The sequence below is a fragment of the Amblyomma mixtum genome, chromosome 3 (genome assembly GCF_055824585.1).
Source record: "Amblyomma mixtum isolate Tamu chromosome 3, ASM5582458v1, whole genome shotgun sequence".
Taxonomy (NCBI): domain Eukaryota; kingdom Metazoa; phylum Arthropoda; class Arachnida; order Ixodida; family Ixodidae; genus Amblyomma; species Amblyomma mixtum.
The window spans coordinates 362,848,937-362,868,134 of NC_143014.1; the positions used below are offsets into that span (position 1 = coordinate 362,848,937).

General features: G+C 49.5%; 1 protein-coding gene across 1 annotated transcript; it reads right to left on the reverse strand.

Moving 5' to 3' along the window:
• Nucleotides 1–1,247: 1,247 nt before the first annotated feature.
• Nucleotides 1,248–11,635, reverse strand: LOC149356598 (uncharacterized). Its single transcript, XM_089576382.1, has 3 exons — nucleotides 11,587–11,635; nucleotides 3,355–4,380; nucleotides 1,248–1,291 (listed from the first exon to the last, which is right to left on the reverse strand). The coding sequence occupies exons 1-3, from the start codon at nucleotides 11,633–11,635 to the stop codon at nucleotides 1,248–1,250; spliced, it is 1,119 nt and encodes a 372-aa protein (XP_089432508.1).
• Between the last annotated feature and the right edge of the window lie 7,563 nt (nucleotides 11,636–19,198).

Genomic DNA, 19,198 nt, shown 5'->3' on the forward strand with positions numbered 1-19,198 from the left:
GAGATGGAGAAAATGCCAACACCGGCCTTTTCTTCACACTGTGAGGCATCTGTCGCTATGAGCATATGAGATTTAAAACGCAGCAAGTAATCCTGTAACAAACCGCTCAGTAAATGAAAAGACATTAACTTTGCATGTTTAGGAAAGATGTCATCGAAGACAATGTTAATAGATGAAGAATTGGCGCATAGCGGAAGGATGTCCGAAATGTGGGCGTTTAAGGGGTCAAGGAGGGATTGCACAAAGCAAATCTGAGGGGTGCGGAAACGAGACCAGTTTCGTTGAAAAATGGCCGAGGCTGACGAAGAAAGATCAAATTGGCGGCATGAAGAGACGAATCACACATTTTTACAAACGTTTTCACCGTTAAGAGCCGAAATCTTGAAGGCAATGATGGAATACGCGCTTCCAGGTACAAAACGGAATTCGCCACAAATTTTGGAAGGCCCAAACAGAGGCGCAACGCCTCCCGCTCCAAGAGAATCAAGGGGCGAAGTTTATACGCTGGCGCACCAGAGAATAAAGCACAGCCGAACTATAAGACTGGACGGATGTGCATTCTATAAATCATAAGAAGCGAGTGCCTTCTCATGCCAGAACGAACATTGCTCAGCCTGCGCAGCATACCGACTGCTCGGACTCCTTTCGCAGTGATCTGCTCGATATGGGCCCGCCAGGAAAGAGAAGGATCATAAATTACTCCGAGTTATTTGATACTCTGCACTTGAGGAATTACATGGTCCTGATAAACAATAGAGATATTAAGTGGATGAGAGAGCGGGAAAACCAATAAAGCACATTTATTGACATTAAGGGACAGATTAATGACCCCTACCCATTGGTCCAGTACATTCAAGTAGGACTGTAAGGACTGGTACAAAGAGGAAATGTCGTTCCCTGAAGCAAAAAAGGCGATGTCATCAGCATACACATAGGTGGACACCTTGGTATTGCAGGGAATACTGCTGAGTAAGATGTTGAAAAGTACAGGGGAGAGGACCGCCCCTTGGGGCACTCCTCTCGCTTGTCGAAACCTGCTTGATGAAACACCGTTCTGGAAGCAGTAAAATTCCCTGAGAGCAAGAAATTCAACAACCCAAGCCACAAAGTATCTCGGATGTCCTACTGCCTGTAGTCTTTGCAAAAGCGTCCTGTGCTCAACGCTGTCATAAGCCTTAGAAACATCTAAAGTAACAAGCGCTGCGTATTGGTTTCGGCGACGAGCTAACTGTATGCGGCGCTCCAGATCAGTATGGGCACACCATATAGAACATCCTGGCCTGAAACCTATCTGCCAAGGGTTCAAAAACCCAGTCTCTGAAATAACGGACATTATTCTACCCTGCAACACCCTCTCAATTAACTTTACGAGATACGAAGTTAAAGAAATTGGCCTTATATTGTCTAACACATAACCATCTCCCTGCTTTTTAAGCAACGGGATAATCTTTGCTAGACGCCACTCATTTGGAATCCATGACCCCTTAAGAGAGTAATTTATAAGTGCCAGTAAGTCGGTGGGAGATTCCTCGAACAAAATTTTAATCATAGAAGAAGTCACACCGCGCCGCCGCGGTGGCTCAGTGGCTATGGTGCTCAGCTGCTGGCCCGAAAGACGTGGGTTCGATCCCGGCCGCGGCGGTTGAATTTCTTTGGAGGAGAAATTCGAGGCCCGTGTACTGTGCGATGTCAGTGCACGTTAAAGAACCCCAGGTGGTCGAAATTTCCGGAGCCCTCCACTACGGCGTCTCTCATAGCCTCAGTCGCTTTGGGACGTTAAACCCCATAAACCAAACCAACCAACCAGAAGTCACACCATCAGGGCCAGGGTCCGCGGGTGGAAGGCGGGAGCCAGTGCTCGAGAGCTCAGCGAGGGTGACCTCCTCGAAATCGTCCAAAGTGGCCAGAAATCTCGGAGGAGAAGGAAGAAGAGCCGTAAAACGACGCTCAAGGCCTCTGCCTATTTCTAGAGACTGAGCAAGTTCAGTCGGAGACTGAACTAGGGAGACAGCGTTCATGGTGGTCGAGATTAGTTTCCTTGATTTTAAGTAATTAAATAAAGCACGCCTATTACCTGATTTCGAAAGGAATTCGTAGCGTTCAGTATCGTACAACTCCTTTGCACGAGATACGGTGCGCTTAAACGTAGCTGCAATGAACTTGTAATCGATCCAGTTTTTGGGACACTGATTATGGAGAAGTTTCTTCCAAGCTGCCTTTCGGCGCCTATAATCTCGAGTGCACTCGGCGTTCCACCAAAGGCATGGCGATGTTCCCTTATGCGCCTGGACCAAGAACTCCGACTTTTTACGAGCTGCATCCAAAATTGAACAAAGGCGGATGACCTTATCTACACTGCTGGAATGAGATAATTCCTGAAGGTCTGATTTGAGGACATTTTTAAAACTGTCGTAATTTATGAATGTGCGCCGTGTGCTGTTAGGAGAGGTCAACTGGCACATAACTTGAAAACTGATCGGAAGGTGATCACTATTAGAGGCACAGTCAACGGGCGCCCAAGAGGACACAGTTGTTCCGGGCGAAGAAAATGACAGGTCTAACGCTGAGCGAGACTGACCACGGACAAATGTGGGGAGGCCCGAATTTAAACAGGTGAGGTTATTTACACAAGCCCAGTCCTATAAGAGCGTACCGCAGCGATCTGTTCGAAACCCCCACGAAACATGATGCGAGTTGAAGTCTCCAACAATTAAAACTTGTTTCCTGCAACTAGATAAAAACGAGTCAAGAGGCCGAATGTCATGTACACCTGTTGGAAAATATACATTAGCCAGAGTAAGTGGCTGATATCCAGGAATAGCCAGATCAAGTGCCTGAATTTCGCACTGCCTGTCCATATATTGAAATGACACAGTTGCCCTGTGGCAAAATTTTGTGGATACGAACAATAGCAAGCCACCACCTCTTGAGGGCCCATCTAGCCTGAAAGAACGATAATTTTGTAAATTGTACCTAAAGTCTTTAGTGAGCCACGTTTCCTGAAGAGCAATTAAATCTGGGCTTAATTTACTGATTAAACAAACTAAATCTGTTGAAGCGGAAAGAATTGACCGGCAGTTCCACTGCAACACCTTCAACGACCCTATGTCGCCGAAAGTGCCGCAGCGGAGACCTCCTGATCCAAAATACAACCTTTCGGTGTAGATCTAGGGTGATTCTTTTTTGTCTTAGACTGAGAGCAAGACGGACCAGCAACACCTAACGGAGACGCACTACGCTTTTGAGCACGCATCTCAGTCTCCATGTCAACACACTCTTCAGATGAGATTTCTGTCGCACTGTGATGTGGATAACTAGCGGGAGGAAGAGACGAAGGCTGTGATTGAGTCTGACTCGGTGGATTGGAAGCCACGGGCATAGAAGGTTGGGGAGGTGCAACCAACGGAGAAGTGATTGATCCAAAAAGAGGAGTAGTGGAAGCTTGCAACAAAGCGGACATCTGGGATGCCATAACCTGCGAAATACACGCGGACAGATTTTCGACTATTCGATCCATGGCACTCGCCATTGCTTTCTCCACCGCCGCAGCAGTCGCCTGCGACAAGGAAGAATCCACAACGGTTGCATGCCGCGCTGCCACACTTGCATAGCCAGATGTCCTATCTTTGATGACTGCCACTGCCTCACGTCTTGAGAACCTGCGCTTGTCAACCAACTCTAGCACTTGGACTTCGTCAGCCCGCGCTGGGCAGTCGGAATGGCTTGCTGAGTGACCACCACCACACAAACAGCATTTCTCGTGTTGAGAAGAACACCCAGGGGGGTCGTGGCTCTCCCCACACCCACAGCAACGAAAACTCGATTTGCAGGCCTTGGCACTATGGCCAAACCTCCAACAATTACGGCACTGAAGGGGCCGAGACGAAAATTGGTCCACACGGAAAACCCAAGGCCACACCTTAACTTCAGAAGGACAGGTCAGCCCCGCAAATGTAGCAATGACTGTCTCCGTCGGTATCTTCGTTCCGTCCACCAGACGACTACATCGGTGAATGGCGATCACGCCAGCCGAAGTGAGCTTATCTAGTGTCTCAGACGCGCTTAGCCGTGGGTCTACACCACGTACTAACCCTTTCGAACACGCCAGATGAGGAGGTATGAACGCGCTCACCGGGTGATTGGCAAACGAAGAACACTTGAGGAGGTCAGCCACGCATGCCTGGTCTGGCGATCTGCAAACTATCCCGCCACGGCCGAACTGCCGGACGTCAGTGATCCTCATGTAATGAGGGGTGGTCGATTTAAGAGCTGCCTGTACAGCCTCGGGGTTATTCAGCTTGGAGCCCCCATCCGCGGGGACGAAAGCAACCGGAATGCTGCTTACTCCGCCACAGAAGAAACAATCAAGAGGCAGCTCATCTGGGGAGAGACAAGCTGACCAGGGGCAGTTCCCCTGGCCTGGAGAGTTTGTGGACATCAGCCCACACTCCCTCGTTCAGTCACCCTGGAAAATAGGAAAAAAACACAAGAAATCAAGCAGAAATTCTAGAAATAACGCAGCACCGTCTAGTACTTAGCCGCAACCCCAAGGGCAATCGCGCACCTCAGCGTCGTCTTCGTTACAAACCACTTCGTCGTCCACCCAGCGTCCGTAGCAATACCATCATCACGGGCAGAGCACCAATACGCTAATAAGGAGTATTGTACAGCCCTCTGAAATGCATTGTATATGGTCATGTCACATGATGTTTAATTACTCCTCAAACAAAATAAGAAAAATGGAAAGCGATTTTACTTTGTTAATCCTCTGTGCGCTTATCGTTGACTGATGAGGCTGGCGATACCATCGCGCACGACGAACGCCCTCATACTTTCAATAGCTCTTTCACAAATATGTTCGCGAAGGAAGGCTATTCCAGTATTTCATTGGCTCCAGATTATGAGTTTGTCTTCAGGAGCCTCATAGATATTACTATCGATGGCATTGCAGCGTTAATTGATAACCTAAGAATAGCAAATTCATTTGGTGTCAATGGCATTATCTCAAAAATTTTGAAAATTTCCACATATCCACAGGTGAGATACCATACGAGTTGAAAGTTGGACTACTTATTCCAATTTTTCAATCCGGACAACAACATAACGTTCCCGCTTCGTTCTTGTGAATGCTCCTTCTTGTGAATGCTCTCTGCTGTTCTTTTTTTCTGCAACCATGCCCAACTCGCCTAACCAGCTACGCTTCTTCAGGAACGTTGTTAACTATCACCCAATATCGCTGACATGTATAACACGCAAATTTCTCAAAAACACGTTGCATCTGACACGGTACTGCATTTAGAAAGAAAATGTGTTTTTTTTAAGCAACACAGGTTCACGATGGGGCTATCATGTGATGCACTACTACTGGAGTTTACTAACTAGCTGCTTCACCGAATGGATAGAAATCTTCAAACTGACTGCATATTCCTCAAACCTGATAGATCCTTTGATTGTGTTGCAGACTGTAGTCTAACAGCAAAATTATGATCTTTGCGTTTGGCTCGTTAACAATTCCTTGGATAAGAAACTTTTTATCATTTCGTAAACAGTTCACTTCTGTTGATATTTGTTAATCCTCTTTAAATGCCGCAACATCTCACGTACCACAAGACAGTGCAATACGCCCATTGTTGTTTCTAATTACATCAATGATCTATCATTAAACATGACCGAGACCATCAGATTGTCGTATACGACTGCATTGTTTATCGCAATATCCGCTCTGTTAACAACTATATCGCTCTTTAGTAAGATCTCGAAAGCATTAGTAACAGGTGTTCATCATGGCAAATGTACTTTAACACTGATAACTCGATTAATTACATTTAGTCGCAAACCATGCGATTACCGATTTACTCATTCGCTTGTTAACAATCAACGAACCCTCACGTTATCGCGTAAGTACATCGGTGTTCATTTCTTACATAATATCTCGTAGCCAACCCAAATAAAAAAAGTGACTGTGAAAGCTAACCGTACATTAGAACATCCAAAACACATCCTGAGAGGCGCACCCACTTCCACTCACCAACTCGCTTATCAAACCATTTGTTCGCCCTCAACTTGAACACGCATCTTGCATCTGGTCGTCTCATCAAGAATACTGAAATCATTCCCTTGAGTGCATAAAAAATCGTGCAGTTAGTTGTATTTCTCCAAACTGCTGCCGACATTCCAGCATAACTGACATTACCTTAGTGCCTAATTGCCTCTTCCATGAAATTGCTTACAGCCACCATTTTCTCACCCTACCTCTTAAACAACCGAGTCCCACATCACACCGATTGCATAATCACCTTAGTTTCAAACGCCTTTCCGCAGCTCCACCGCATTCAACAATCAGCCCTGCCACGTTGCTCTCGTTTCAGGCCCCGTTCATCATCATCATCATCATCATCACCCTGACTGCGCTCACTGCAGGGCAAAGGCCTCTCCCATGTCTCTCCAATTAACCCTGTCTTTTGCCAGCTGCAGCAATCGGATCCCCCCAAACTCCTTAATCTCATCCGCCCACCTAACTTTCTGCCGCACCCTGCTACGCTTCCCTTCTCTTCGGATCCATTTCGTTACCCTTAAGGACCAGCGGTTATTTTGCCTTCGCGTTACATGCCCTACAGCCCAGCCCATTTCTTCCTCCTGCCGAAAACGTTTGGTGCATTTTGTTCTGAAGTCTTTCCTCCTCGTTCAATTTTTAAATCGGTTGATTTATATACTACCGTAGAACGACGTTCGATTTGCTTCCGTTCCCACCCCAGCTCCTGATGTTATCCCGCTCACATATTACCATTGGATTTTCACTGCATACGCTCTTACCACGATCTCGGTTGCGCGATTGCTACGTAGAATAGGCATTTCATTGTTTGTTTCGTATGTTCTTTCACTGGCTCTTGGGATTCATTGCGCAGTTCAGGAATTTTTGTCAACCCTTCTTTATTCGCGCTATTTATATGTTGCACTGTGCATTGCATATTGTGTACTGAATACTGGTGACTTCTTGCCATTATCTTGCCCATCCTTAATACTTTTGTTGCATCTGCGACAAATAGCAGAGGGCAGTACTGTCAGGCATCAAACAATATTCCTTTCAATTTTAATTTTCCAAATAATGAAGAATAGACCATTCGCAGTGGTACCGTCTTTATCTGGGAGCACTTCTCGACCTTGTTTAAATAATCGGCGTCATGTGCTTTCAGGTACGCCGTCTTTTTTTTTCTGTAGCAGCTTCTGCTTAGAAAAACTTCAGTCGCTAGATAGCGCTTGTGTGGCGCCTTTAGCCCGTCTATGCTAAGCTAAGAAATTTATCTTTACATAGCTATGCCCCCGCATCACCAATCAAGGAACAAAGAAAAGTGGTTGTGACAAGAAGCACGCTAGGCCCTTTGCAGAATGCGCCGTCGGAGTTGTCTACGAAATACCACTGACTTGTGGAAAAACGTACGTAGGCCAGACTGGACGCTGCTTGAACGATCGCGCACGGGAACATGGGTTATCGTTAACAACGGGGGAGGGATCAAATTTGGCAAAGCATTGCCTGTCCTGCAGTCACTGTCGGCCACGGCTTAATGAGATCAGAGTTCTGGGCAAAAGTCGAGATTCAATTGCACGTGAAGTGATGGAAGCGTATTTCATAAAGAAAAAAGGACAAGCATGTATCAGTGATTCTTCGGTTGCACTGTACAATAGTGAGGTAGCCTTTCTCGATAAGACGATGTAAGTTCAGACCTTGGTATGCTTTTGATTGCTACATTATGTATAATCTCGATGCGCATGCTCAAAGTGCATTCTATTTTTCTTCCTTTAAATATGTGCCTTGTATTTTGAATAAAATCAGTTGTAAGTTTGCGCTCGTCCCGTAACCTGTCTTGTGTGTGTGTGTTTCGCGCAACTGCCATGTCGAAATTATCTTTACAGCTTCTCTGACCACCTTGCGCCATACGGCAGCGTTTCTAGAAGCAATAAAAATTAAGAAGCCAATGAAACCTAAACAATAACAAAATATGGGGGCATGTGGTTGTGAGGATGACATCAGAATGTCGCAATCCGCTCGGCTTGCTGGCACGGCTGAGATGTACAAACCCACGTGCACGCCGACACATCGTCGTTTGGCGTCATCAGGCGTACACAGTGTCAGTGAACGAACAGCGTTCTGCACACAGTCTGGCGCTCCCCCTCTCAAGGATCCGTCTGACGAAAGCCGCCAGGCAGATGCCGATTGGTGGACTTGCGTTGACAACAGCGAGTCGGCCAATGGAACCGCGAAGGGACACTTCTCTCTGCTTGAAAGACAGTGAAAGGGAGGGATAGTTGGAGGAAGAGAAGAAACGGGCGTGTGGAGGCCCCCCCCCCCCCCCCCCCCCCCCGTTTCTTGCGTCTCTATCAGCCTGCCATCTTCTTTCCGTATCCTCGGACGTGCTTGACGACGAGGAGCCATGCATTCGGCCGGCTCCGTGAAACCTGATGCGGCTGCTTTTGAGAACCGGCGGCTGACGGAGACGTTTACACGGCTGTTGTAGCGGGTCGGCCGAGGCGGCGGCCTCTTCAATCATTCCGCGTCCCGTGCCACGGCGGTGGCGTTTCAGGTGGACACCCACGCAATCCAGCGTTGCCGCCGGCAACCCATGGGGTAGACCCGGGAAGCGAGCTCGTTCTTTCGCACGCTTTTCGAAACTCGTGTGCTGAGTCACGTCGCCCTTTATCCGCTCGCGTGCGGTACGCTTATTTGTTGTTTTGTACAGTACTTCGAAAGGTTACCGCTGACGCGTGTGGGCGCAGCCGCCAGCACCTGTAAATGCAGCGAAACTCCGGCGTCTATGGACAACCTCAGTCCTCGTATCCTCGTCGAGGTTATATTCAGGCGGCGAAGCTAGTTGCCTCGGTTGGGCCTGCACGTATTATTAAGGCGAAAGCCTTTAATGGTTCATACTCGCGGCCATGACTCTGTCCATCCGTCCGTCCATTACATAAAACATTTGTCATTTGGGGCGTTTACAACAGATGACACCACCCATCGAAGCGTGCTAGCCACTATGCAACGCAGACTTCCTGCCAACGTATATGCAGTTCTCCTTGCCCCGCAACGCTCTCCAGAGTCCTTAAGCTAGACAATGAACCTATTCATTGTCTAGCGTAAGGACTCTGGAGAGCGTTGCGGGGAAGGCTTTCGCCTCATCGCACTTTAGATCACCAAAGTGCCCCCTCGATGTTAACTCGTCGAGTACTATACAGGCTAGTATGTTCAGTGTAAAATGGTAAAACTAGCATATTTCTGTTGCCAACTTCGCCACTTGGCACTTTTAGCAAAGATAATGAAGCACTGCATGAACTCAGCGTCTGGTCTGCGCATATATCTCTTAATAATAAATACTGCGAAAACAAAAGCTGCGGTCTTCCGTAAAAAGTTGTAGATGAATCGCCGGGTCGGAGCTCAGTAGTAAGGTCTCCCATTGGTCTTTCGTGTTTATACCTCGTCCCTCCCGGGGGGCATGAGGACATTCCCATAGTATGTGGTCCAAGGTGGCCCTAAGTTCGCAGTTTTCGCATTTGTCTGAAAATTGCCCTGGGTACATAAGACTCCAGAGGGCCGGGTTTGGAAAGGTGCAATTTTGTAACCGGCGCCAGTTGATGGCTTGGGATCTGGACAAGGAGCTATCCGCTGGAGGAAGTCTAGCTCGTTGTAAACGATAGTGCTGCGTAATTTCTGTGTAGGTCACCATGCGATCCCTGTCTGTAAAGACCACCTCGCTCGGGTCCGCCCGGAAGGAAAAGCCTCGGGCGAACTCGTGGGCCGTCTCATTACCAGGCAGGGATGCATGTGCTGGTGTCCAGACTAGTGTAATTTTCCGGTCTATTACATGACGGCTTAGAATTGTATTCGTTAGAGGGGAGACCCGGCCCCTGCTGAAATTTAGTATGGCAACTTTGGAGTCACTGATGATGTACATCGCTTTTGTGCCCACACAAGCCAGTGCTACGGCAGCTTCCTCGGCAGTCTCTGGGTTACCCGAGAGGATGGAGGCACTAATTTTGAGGAGTTGTTTCTTATTGACGACCGCGGCGGTCATCGTTTTCTTACGATACTCAGCGGCATCCACGTAGACCACGTCCTCGTCTTTGTAGGAGCGGAAGCGTTTCTCTAGCGCCTCTGCCCGTTTAACCCGGCGCACTGAGTGATGAATAGGATGCATATTCCTGGGTAATGGAGGTACAACTATATTGTCCCGAATTTCTCCGAGCATGTCAACTTTGGCGGTTGTTCTGTCATCTCGGCTCATCTGACTGGCCGAAGCCGTCGCCGGGAGTCAAGACCTTTCGGCCATCGTATAGGCGGGTAGCCCTCTGGCTACCCTCGGTCTGTTGGACATTAAAAGTTTTCCTATCCTATCCTATCCGTACAAAGATCTGCCGCGAATCTTTGTACTGTTTGTTTGTTCATTCTTAAAAGCTGCCGCATGCGGCTTTATCGCTTTGTTTGTGATGCAAGACAGACTAGATTTATCTCGATTGACTACATAGAGGCAAAGCCCATTTAACGTCGTTCCGGACTGTTGTGGTGACTTTACACGCCGCATCTCAAAACTTTAAAATGTGCACGGCCTAGAGCGGTGGGCATTCTGTTCGACGACCGCCGAGCACGCTTGTTGCTTTCGCCGCCGCCGAGTCATTAATTCCACTGTGGAAGGAGACCAGCCCAATAAAGTTTTCTTTTAGAAGTTCTTGCTGTCTTCATTACTGCCTGGTCTGCCGTCACCACTATAAGTGAGATCTGGTGGAGGTGCTAACGGATGTCCTTGTCGCCCTCACCCTCTGGGAGCCGCCAAAGCAGCCCGAACCGTCTCGAAGACCACGAGAAAGCCGCAGATGCAGTCCCAACCTAAGACGAAGTGCGAAGCAGCCGCTGTCTTCAGGGGCGTTCACCTGAATAGGGACTACTACCGGACCGCACGCGAGAAAAGGACTCCTCAATTCCGACTTCAACCATGGCTACTCCATCCCCCATTTTTTTGCACCAGCCCCGACTGCCACTTACGTTCAACGGTTCAGCGGGGAGGATCCTAAAAAATTGCTGGAACAGTTTGTCCGTGTCGCCGTATTCAACAGTTGGGATGACCAGACTAAAGTAAGCCACGTTTTCTTCGCCCTGGAAGGACAAGCGAGAATTTGGTCCGAAAACCACGAAGCTTCTCTGACGACATGGGAACCATTCAAGCGAGAGTTCCTCAAGACCGGATACCCTTTGTCTCGGGGGAAAAGAAAAAAGGGCTCCCACTATCGCACCTGCTGGCCACTTAGACGGGGCGCTGGAAGACAGCCCGGCGCGACTGCAAAGCGGGCTACCAAGGAGTACCGCGAAGTGATGCGGGTTTCAGCCGTGAAATGTTGACATCGGAATTTGTCTCCAAAGAGAAGGCTGACCCCGCGTACCCTTCCGCGTAGCTTGCCCGTGCATTGATGAGAAACACGCGCGACCAGCTGCACACCTTGGGAATGTCACTCGTGGAGATTCCTGTCTGCACGACGACGATGGCACCTTCCTCTCAAACTCAACACGTGGTGGGGGCATGTTCCCTGGGGAGAGTGCGTGATTACCTTCCACAATGAATTTGGACACGCCTTCCTCCGCAAACACCGTCTCCATCTAGGGATTTTTGGTAAGAGATCCCTTATAAAACCTGGCGCCGAGGACGGTCAAGGACGCCCTCACATTAGTAGCTTGCTCTCATCGAGACTTCGACTGAGGAGCATTCTCAGTTGCTGTACGTGTACATAATGTAAATAGTTGTATAAAGTTTTCCTTGCCTTCCTCCTAACCCAGACTCCTATCATCCTCGTCCAATTATTGGTCCGGCCACGTAGAAGACATGAAGCGGCTTTTTCGACGTGTCGATCCTGACATGACGGAAGAGAAGATGGAGCTTTTGATGTGGGCTGTTGGAGAGGCACTTTTCGGTGGTCTGATCCGCAATCCACCGAAGGCCATCGCTGAATTCTTCAGTAAAGCGGCACGCTGAGAAAATCTTGGAAGCACGAGCCCGCCATTTCCCTTGACAGCTCCAAGTGACCTCGACAACCTTCTCGGGTGGCACGGCATTCGGAGGCAACTTGCGGGATGTCATCCGCAAAATTGTACGAGAAGAGCTGTGTCGCCTGTTACCATCTCCCAGCCAGTCTCAAGTAGCGACCCTTGGGGAAATCGTCCGCATAGAAGTGCAGCATGCGCTTGGCTCCCCTTCAACGTCGCCTCCAACTGAAGCTCCAGGTATGATCTACGCTCTTCGACTTGAACCAGCTGATGCCTAACGCTGCCCCCCTGTCCCCGCCCGCCCAGCCTAGAAACGGCGCTTAAGTCCCAGGAAATGCGACACACCGAGGAGATCCGACAACCGCCCGCTGTGCTTCCATTGCGGTGAAGCCGGCCGTATTCTTCGTCACTGCCCGTACAGCCGTATCGTTATTCGTGGATTTCCCATTGACGCACCCCGACCAAGCTTCGGCCAACGCCTTCAAGAAATCGACGACCACCTGCGTCGAGAGGAGTATGTGCCTAACCAACTTTGTCGCTCACCTTCGCTGCCAGCCACGCGCTTCACGTCGCCATACCGCAGCCACGTAGCGGCTCTTCGCGGTATGTCTCCGAGCCTCCGCAGGGGATACTAATGAAAGCAACCTTTGGAGGTGAGGCTAAAGGGGCTGCGAAACACTGCCTGGGTGAATACCGGCTATACTTCAGGTGGGTTCTTTATGTCACACAGATGCTGACTTAAAAAGAATTACAGGAATCGATGCACAGGAACGGGAGTTATTCAGTGAATAAATTTCAAAATACAAGCAAACAAAACGCTGCCCTCAACTCGATTTTGGCGGGGCTTCCCACTCCTATTTCGCTCTCCCAATGACGGCACGTGGCGCAACCAATCAAAACAGCCAGCCAGAGCACGTCGCGGAAGTTTGTACTCCATGGTTGCCTGCTCTCTGTGAGACTGGCAGCGTTGTTTCCATGCCAGAGCGCCCCTGGTGTTGTTATTTTTATTTTACTTGCCTTGCAGGGCTTTTATCTAAGACAAACAAATTGTCTTTGTTGATATAATATAAAACGCAGACAGGTGACAAAATGTTTCTCTATTTATTCACACAATTTGCAGTATATTTACTGTTTGTCCGGTCATCAAGCTCGCGCCAGGTGATGTCATATCCGCTGCTAAAAACCCGCCACTGTGTGGCGACACCATCAGAGCCATGAAGTTGTTTTGGGGGGGACATTAAAATATTAAAAAACGGAATATACGCGGTGTTACCGACGCTAATAGCACCATTATAACTCACTGTATGCAATCAACAGGCAAAACAGTTAACTAAGATTGTGTTTCTGGGCCCCTTTAATGACGAGCGAAACGACGAAGATACTCCACCGGCCACGTCGTATGAAGATACCGCACCCTAAAAGCCGACGCCGCACCCAAACAGCAGCTCGACCAAGACACAATCCGACTGCGGAATTACCCCGCCAAAAAAACAAAACAAAACATCCGAAAACACGCCGTACACATGCTTAACGAAGGTGTGATCCTACACCGAGGACGACATGCAACTCAAGAACCAGGACATCTGACTTGGAAGACGCTATCGACGGCCGGAAAGTTACCGCTCTAGTCGACACAGGAGCCGATTACTCGGTGATGAATTGAACATTCGCTGCGCAGCTGAGGAAATTCACGACTACTTGGGAGGACCCACAAATTCGCACCGCAGCAGCCCACCTCATTACGCCATTGCGACGATTGACTGTCAGTGACTGTCAAGGACATAGATGACTGTTAAAGTCATCTGTCAAAGGACTGTCAAAGCACATAGATATCCGCGACCTTTGTAGTGTTGCAGATGTTCGCGTGACGTCATATTGGGCATGGATTTTCTAATTGAACATCAGGCGATCATATACCTTCGATCCAAGCTCATAACGCTTTCGACGGATGAAGCCAACCCCTCGATGACTACCATGAAGGAGTATGTTGCTCTGAGTGTCCTGTATAAACCCTTATCAAGCGTCATGGTCACCGTAGGTGCCACGGGTGCCAAGAACATGGAAGCCATCATCAAGGGGAGCAGGGAGTTGCTTTTAGAGCGAGGAATCGGCATCACAAGAGGCATTGCATATTTCTGCGGTGGAACGACGATTCCTTTCTTCGACGAACTATCCGGCATTCTCGACGCTCCACCCTCTCAGATCCGCAATCCGCATCGAAGCTACAGGGAGTGCTTCTCGTCATCGCCGAAGGTCCAACAAACGCTGATTACCAGGCACCGCATTTTAACCAACCAGCACGCCCGACCTCTCTGCCACAGCCCCTACTGTTCGTCGCAGCCAGAACGACAAGCCATCCGGGACCAAGTGGAAGGAATGCTTCGCGACCACGTTATCAAGCCATCGAAGAGCCCCTGAGCGGCACCGGTTGTTCTAGTGACGAAGAAAGAAGACGCTCTTCGATTCTCCCTTGATTACCGCCGCTTGAACAACATAACGAAGACGGACGTCTACCCTCTCCCCCGCATATTGGACCGGCTCTGCAAAGCCAAATATTTCCCATCGATGGAATTCAAGAGCAGCTACTGGCAAATCGAGGTAAAGAAAGAGATAGCGAGAAGACCGCATTCGTCCCTCCAGATGGCCTCTTCGAGTTCAAGGTGATGCCATATGGTCTCTGTTCTGCGCCAGCGACGTATCAGCGAGTGATGGACACAGTTCTGCCAGGACTGCAGTGGCAAATTTGTCAGGTCTTTTTAATGACTCCATTGTCTTCGCCTCGACCTGTGAAAAACACCTAAAAAGGCTTCGAACAGTACAAGAGGCCATGTCACCCGGTCTAACTTTGAAAGCAGAGAAGTACCATTTCGCCTATGAACAGCTGCTGCTTCTAGGCCGCATCGTTAGCAAGTGAGGATTACGCCCAGACCCGCACAAAACAAATGCTATCGCACTGTTTCCACCGCCCGTCGATAAGAAAGCTGTGCGCCGATTCATCGTACTGCGCGTGTATTACCGACGATTTGTCAAGAAGTTCTCGCGCATCGCCCAGCCTCTGACCCACTACCAAAGGCATATGTGTGATTCAAATGGCAAGCACCGTAAGGGGAATCCTTCGAGGGACTTCAGAGCCGTTTACAGTCCTCCAGTCGTTTACAGTCCCCACTGATCCTCGCGCACTTTTATGAAAACGCCGAGACTGAAATTCATACCGACGTAAGTAGGGGGGGGGGGGGGGGCTTAGGTGCTGTCCTCGTTCAGAAAACTGACGGAGTGGCGAAGCTCATCGCGTACGCTAGCCGTTCCCTGTCCAAAGTCGAAGCCAATTATTAGACAACTAAGAAAGAGTGCCTTGCCGTCATCTGGGCTACGTCGAAATTCCGCCCCTACCAGTACGGACGACCGTTCAAAGTGGTCAGCGAACACCACGCACTGTGCTGGCTCGCCAGTTTGAAGGATCTCGCCGCCGCGCTCGGTGGAGCCTGCGCCTGCAGGAGTTTGACATCACCGTCGTCTACAAGTCCGGACGCAAGGACTTTCACACCCACTGCCTGTCACGAGCCCCCGTAGATGCACCGCCGCCGGACGACAAACAGGACGCCTTCCTGGGACCCATCACCTCCAGCTCTTTTTCGCAACAGCAACGCTCGGACCCCAACCTAAAATGCCACATCGAGTACTTGAAAGCCAAGGTTTCTTCACACCCCGCCTCGTTCAAGAGAGGATTGTCTTCGTTCTGTTTACAGAATGATGTCCTCGTAAAGAAGAACTTTGCAGCGAACAAAACAGCCTGCCTTCTTGTTGTACCTGCAAGTCTGTGCGGAGAAGTTCTCCAGGGTTCACACGACGAGCCGACAGCTGGACATCTCGGGGTTTCTCGCACCCTCCGCCGAGTTCAAGACAAGTATTATTGGCCCCGAGTGTCTGCTGATATCGCACATTATGTGAAATCCTGCCGAGATTATCAGCGACGACAGACCCCTCCAACCCGACCAGCAGGATTTCTGAATCCCACTGAACCCCCCTCAAGACCCTTTCAGCAGATCCGCATAGATTTGCTTGGGCCGTTGACCGAAGTCAACATCTGGAAATAAGTGGATCCTTATAGCGACTGGCTACCTGACCCGCTACGCCGAGGCAAAATCCCTACCGAACGGAACAGCAGCAGAAGTCGCCAAATTTTTGGTGGAGAACATTCTTCTGCGACACGGCGCCCCCGATGTGCTCATCACGGACAGAGGAACAGCATTAACGGCGGAACTGCCTCAAGCCATCCTGCACAGCCAAACCAGCCATCGGAGGACAACTGCATACCATCCGCAGACCAACGGACGGACTGACTGACGGACGGACGGACGGACGGACGGACGGACGGACGGACGGACGGACGGACGGACGGACGGACGGATGGATGGATGGATGGATGGATGGATGGATGGATGGATGGATGGATGGATGGATGGATGGATGGATGGATGGATGGATGGGTGGATGGATTGATAGATGGATATATGGATGGATGGATGGATGGATGGATGGATGGATGGATGGACGGACGGACGGACGGATGGACGGACGGATGGAAAAGGCTCACGAACATTTTAAATCGGGGGCCTTTAAAGCATTTTTCGGCCCAATGCGTTCAATGACTGCAGTAACCCAAAGGATCTCGAAGGTGAAGTAACGGCGGAATTTCTGGAATTATTCCGCGGCTTAAGATGCATAAAGAATTGGAGCAAAATGATGCTCAAGGAAGGTTCCCAGGTATTCACCAAAGCGGCACATGCTACGAGAGCCACACAGACGAGAACCCGGCTGCATGGAGTCCTGCGGCACCATCCGGAAAAGAGAGGAACAGACAGGACTGGGTGAGTCGACTAGTCATAGTACAGAAGAAAGACGGTCACATCAGAAGTGTACGATATGGGTGTAGTTATGACGCAGTGAAACGTAAAAATGTGCGAAGAACAGGGCGCCGGACAGGAGAAGACAAGACGAGCGCAGTCCTGCGCTCTCCTACTTCACTCCGGTGTCCTGTCCTTCGTGCAGTTTTATGTTTCATTAGGTAATATCACTGTATGCATGGTTCCACGGCAAGTGAAGGAATCACTTAAGCGCGAACACTTAAGCGTGCTGCTCGGTAATCATTCTCACGCTTAAACGGTCATGCTGATTGTCACGTTATCTCTCTGACTGAATAAATGTCCAGAATATGCACTTTCAGTACGCCCTTTGGCCGCTTTCGGTTTCTTCGCCTGACTTTTGGAATGGCCAGTGCACCAGAGCTCTTCCAAAAGGCCATGTTCCTTTTTTTGACGGCCTCCGATGCGTACTTGTGTGCATCGATGATAACCTGGTGTGGGAGACGCCACTAGAAAGGAGCGTAGCAACCGTTTGAGGAAAGCGCTGGAAAGAGCTCCGACTCATGGTCTGTCTCTTAATTTAAACAACTGCAGCTTTGACATGCAAGAACTCCTATCTTTTAGAGGTGGGGGGGGGGGGGGGGGGTGACAAGATTACTGAACAGGGTATTCAGCCAGATCAGAACTTAGTAAAAACTATTTTGGCGGTGCCTGAATCACATGATAAGCGAGATATTCAACGAATGGTGAGTGTGCTTACGTGCTACTTGAGAACGTACCTTCCCAGGCTGGCGGAACGCACAGCCCCGCTTCGGGAACTGCCGAAAACCAACACTAAGTTCGGTTGGAACAGCGGCCTCTCCAGAGTCTGGATGGACCTGACTAGAGCATTGGCGACGGCCCCTTCTCGCCTAATACTACCCAAAGCTGGAGACAACGGTATCTCTTGATTCATCTTGCTTTTACCTCGGTGCCGCCCTCCGTGAGTGTCACCAGCAGGATTTGAGACCTGCTGTTTATGCTTCTCGAGCTTTGACTGACTGCGAGCGGTGTCAGACAGTAAAAGAGGCGTTAAGCTGTGTATTCGGGTGTGAACGTTTCCACGAGTTTATCTATGGAAAGCACATTCAATTGAAACTAATCATCACCACTAATAAGATCCATATAAAAAAATTACATCGATGACATGCCTCCACGCCTCCAAAGGTTCTTTGCCACATGACCTGTAGCCATGCCTTTAAGTACGTTCCTGGTAAGCATAGTGGGCTTGCGGATGCATTGTCTCGACCACCAATGAGTGCTTCATAACTGCCATTATCACATGAAGACGCCGAGGTTCACGCTGTCTCAGTCCTGTTTGATATGATCACAGAGGCGGCATATCAGATTTTCGGTAGAAACGGCAAAATGGTCAATCCTCTCCTCGGTGGTGAAATGTCTTTGATACAATGAGGCTGTGCAAGGAGAGTTTAAGCCGTATAGTATGAATCGGAACATAGTGTAGTGAACGGCCGGGGTGCTCTTCTAAGGCTCAAAAGTCGTTATGCCTCAAACCCTTCGGACAGAAAGGCTAAGTTGCATGCTGGCCATACAGGAATGAAAAAATGCAAGCAGAAAGCACGCCTATTACTGTTTTGGCCTGGGGCGGCAGCGACCATTGAAGGAATGATTAAAAGGTGCTCCCACTGTAAAAAGTATGCCTACCGCCAACCTATTGAACCATTCAAGATGAGACCGCCGTCAGGACACCCCTTGTTTCGGTTCGGTGTAGATCAGCTTCAGTACACCAGCAAATAATATGTAGTCACAGCACTGCACACATATGCTTCCGCCCCGCCGCTGTGGCTCAGTGGTTACGGCGCTCGGCTGCTGACCCGAAAGACGCGGGTTCCATCCCGGCCGCGGCAGCCGAATTTCGTTGGAAGCGAAGAGGCCCGTGTACTGTGCGATGTCAGTGCACGTTAAAGGGTACAAGGTGGTCGAAATTTCCGAAGCCCATCACTGCGGCGTCCCTCATAGCCTGAGTCGCTTTGGGACGTTAAACCTAAAACCAAACCTAAAGTCAAGGACAACGCAGCGAGCTATGGAAAGGAAAATGATAGGTGTAACGTTAAGAGATCGGAAGAGGGCGGAGTGGGTGAGGGAACAAACGCGGTTTAATGACATCCTAGTCGAAATCAGAGGAAGAAACGGGCTCGGGCAGGGCATGTAATGCGAAGGCAAGATAACCGCTGGTCCTTAAGGGTAACGGAGTGGATTCCAAGAGAAATGGCAAGCGTAGCAGGGGGCGGCAGAAAGTTTGGTGGGCGGATGAAAT

Excerpts from the sequence above, each read along its gene's own strand:
- LOC149356598 (XM_089576382.1), bottom strand. The coding sequence starts at position 11,635 with ATGGAGACGGTGTTTGCGGAGGAAGGCGTGTCCAAATTCATTGTGGAA. Across the intron at positions 4,381-11,586 it reads GTCCAAATTCATTGTGGAAG|ATGAGCTGCCTCTTGATTGT; the intron begins GTAATCACGCAC and ends GTCTCTCCCCAG. Across the intron at positions 1,292-3,354 it reads CGTGGCTTCCAATCCACCGA|ATAGGTTTCAGGCCAGGATG; the intron begins GTCAGACTCAAT and ends AACCCTTGGCAG.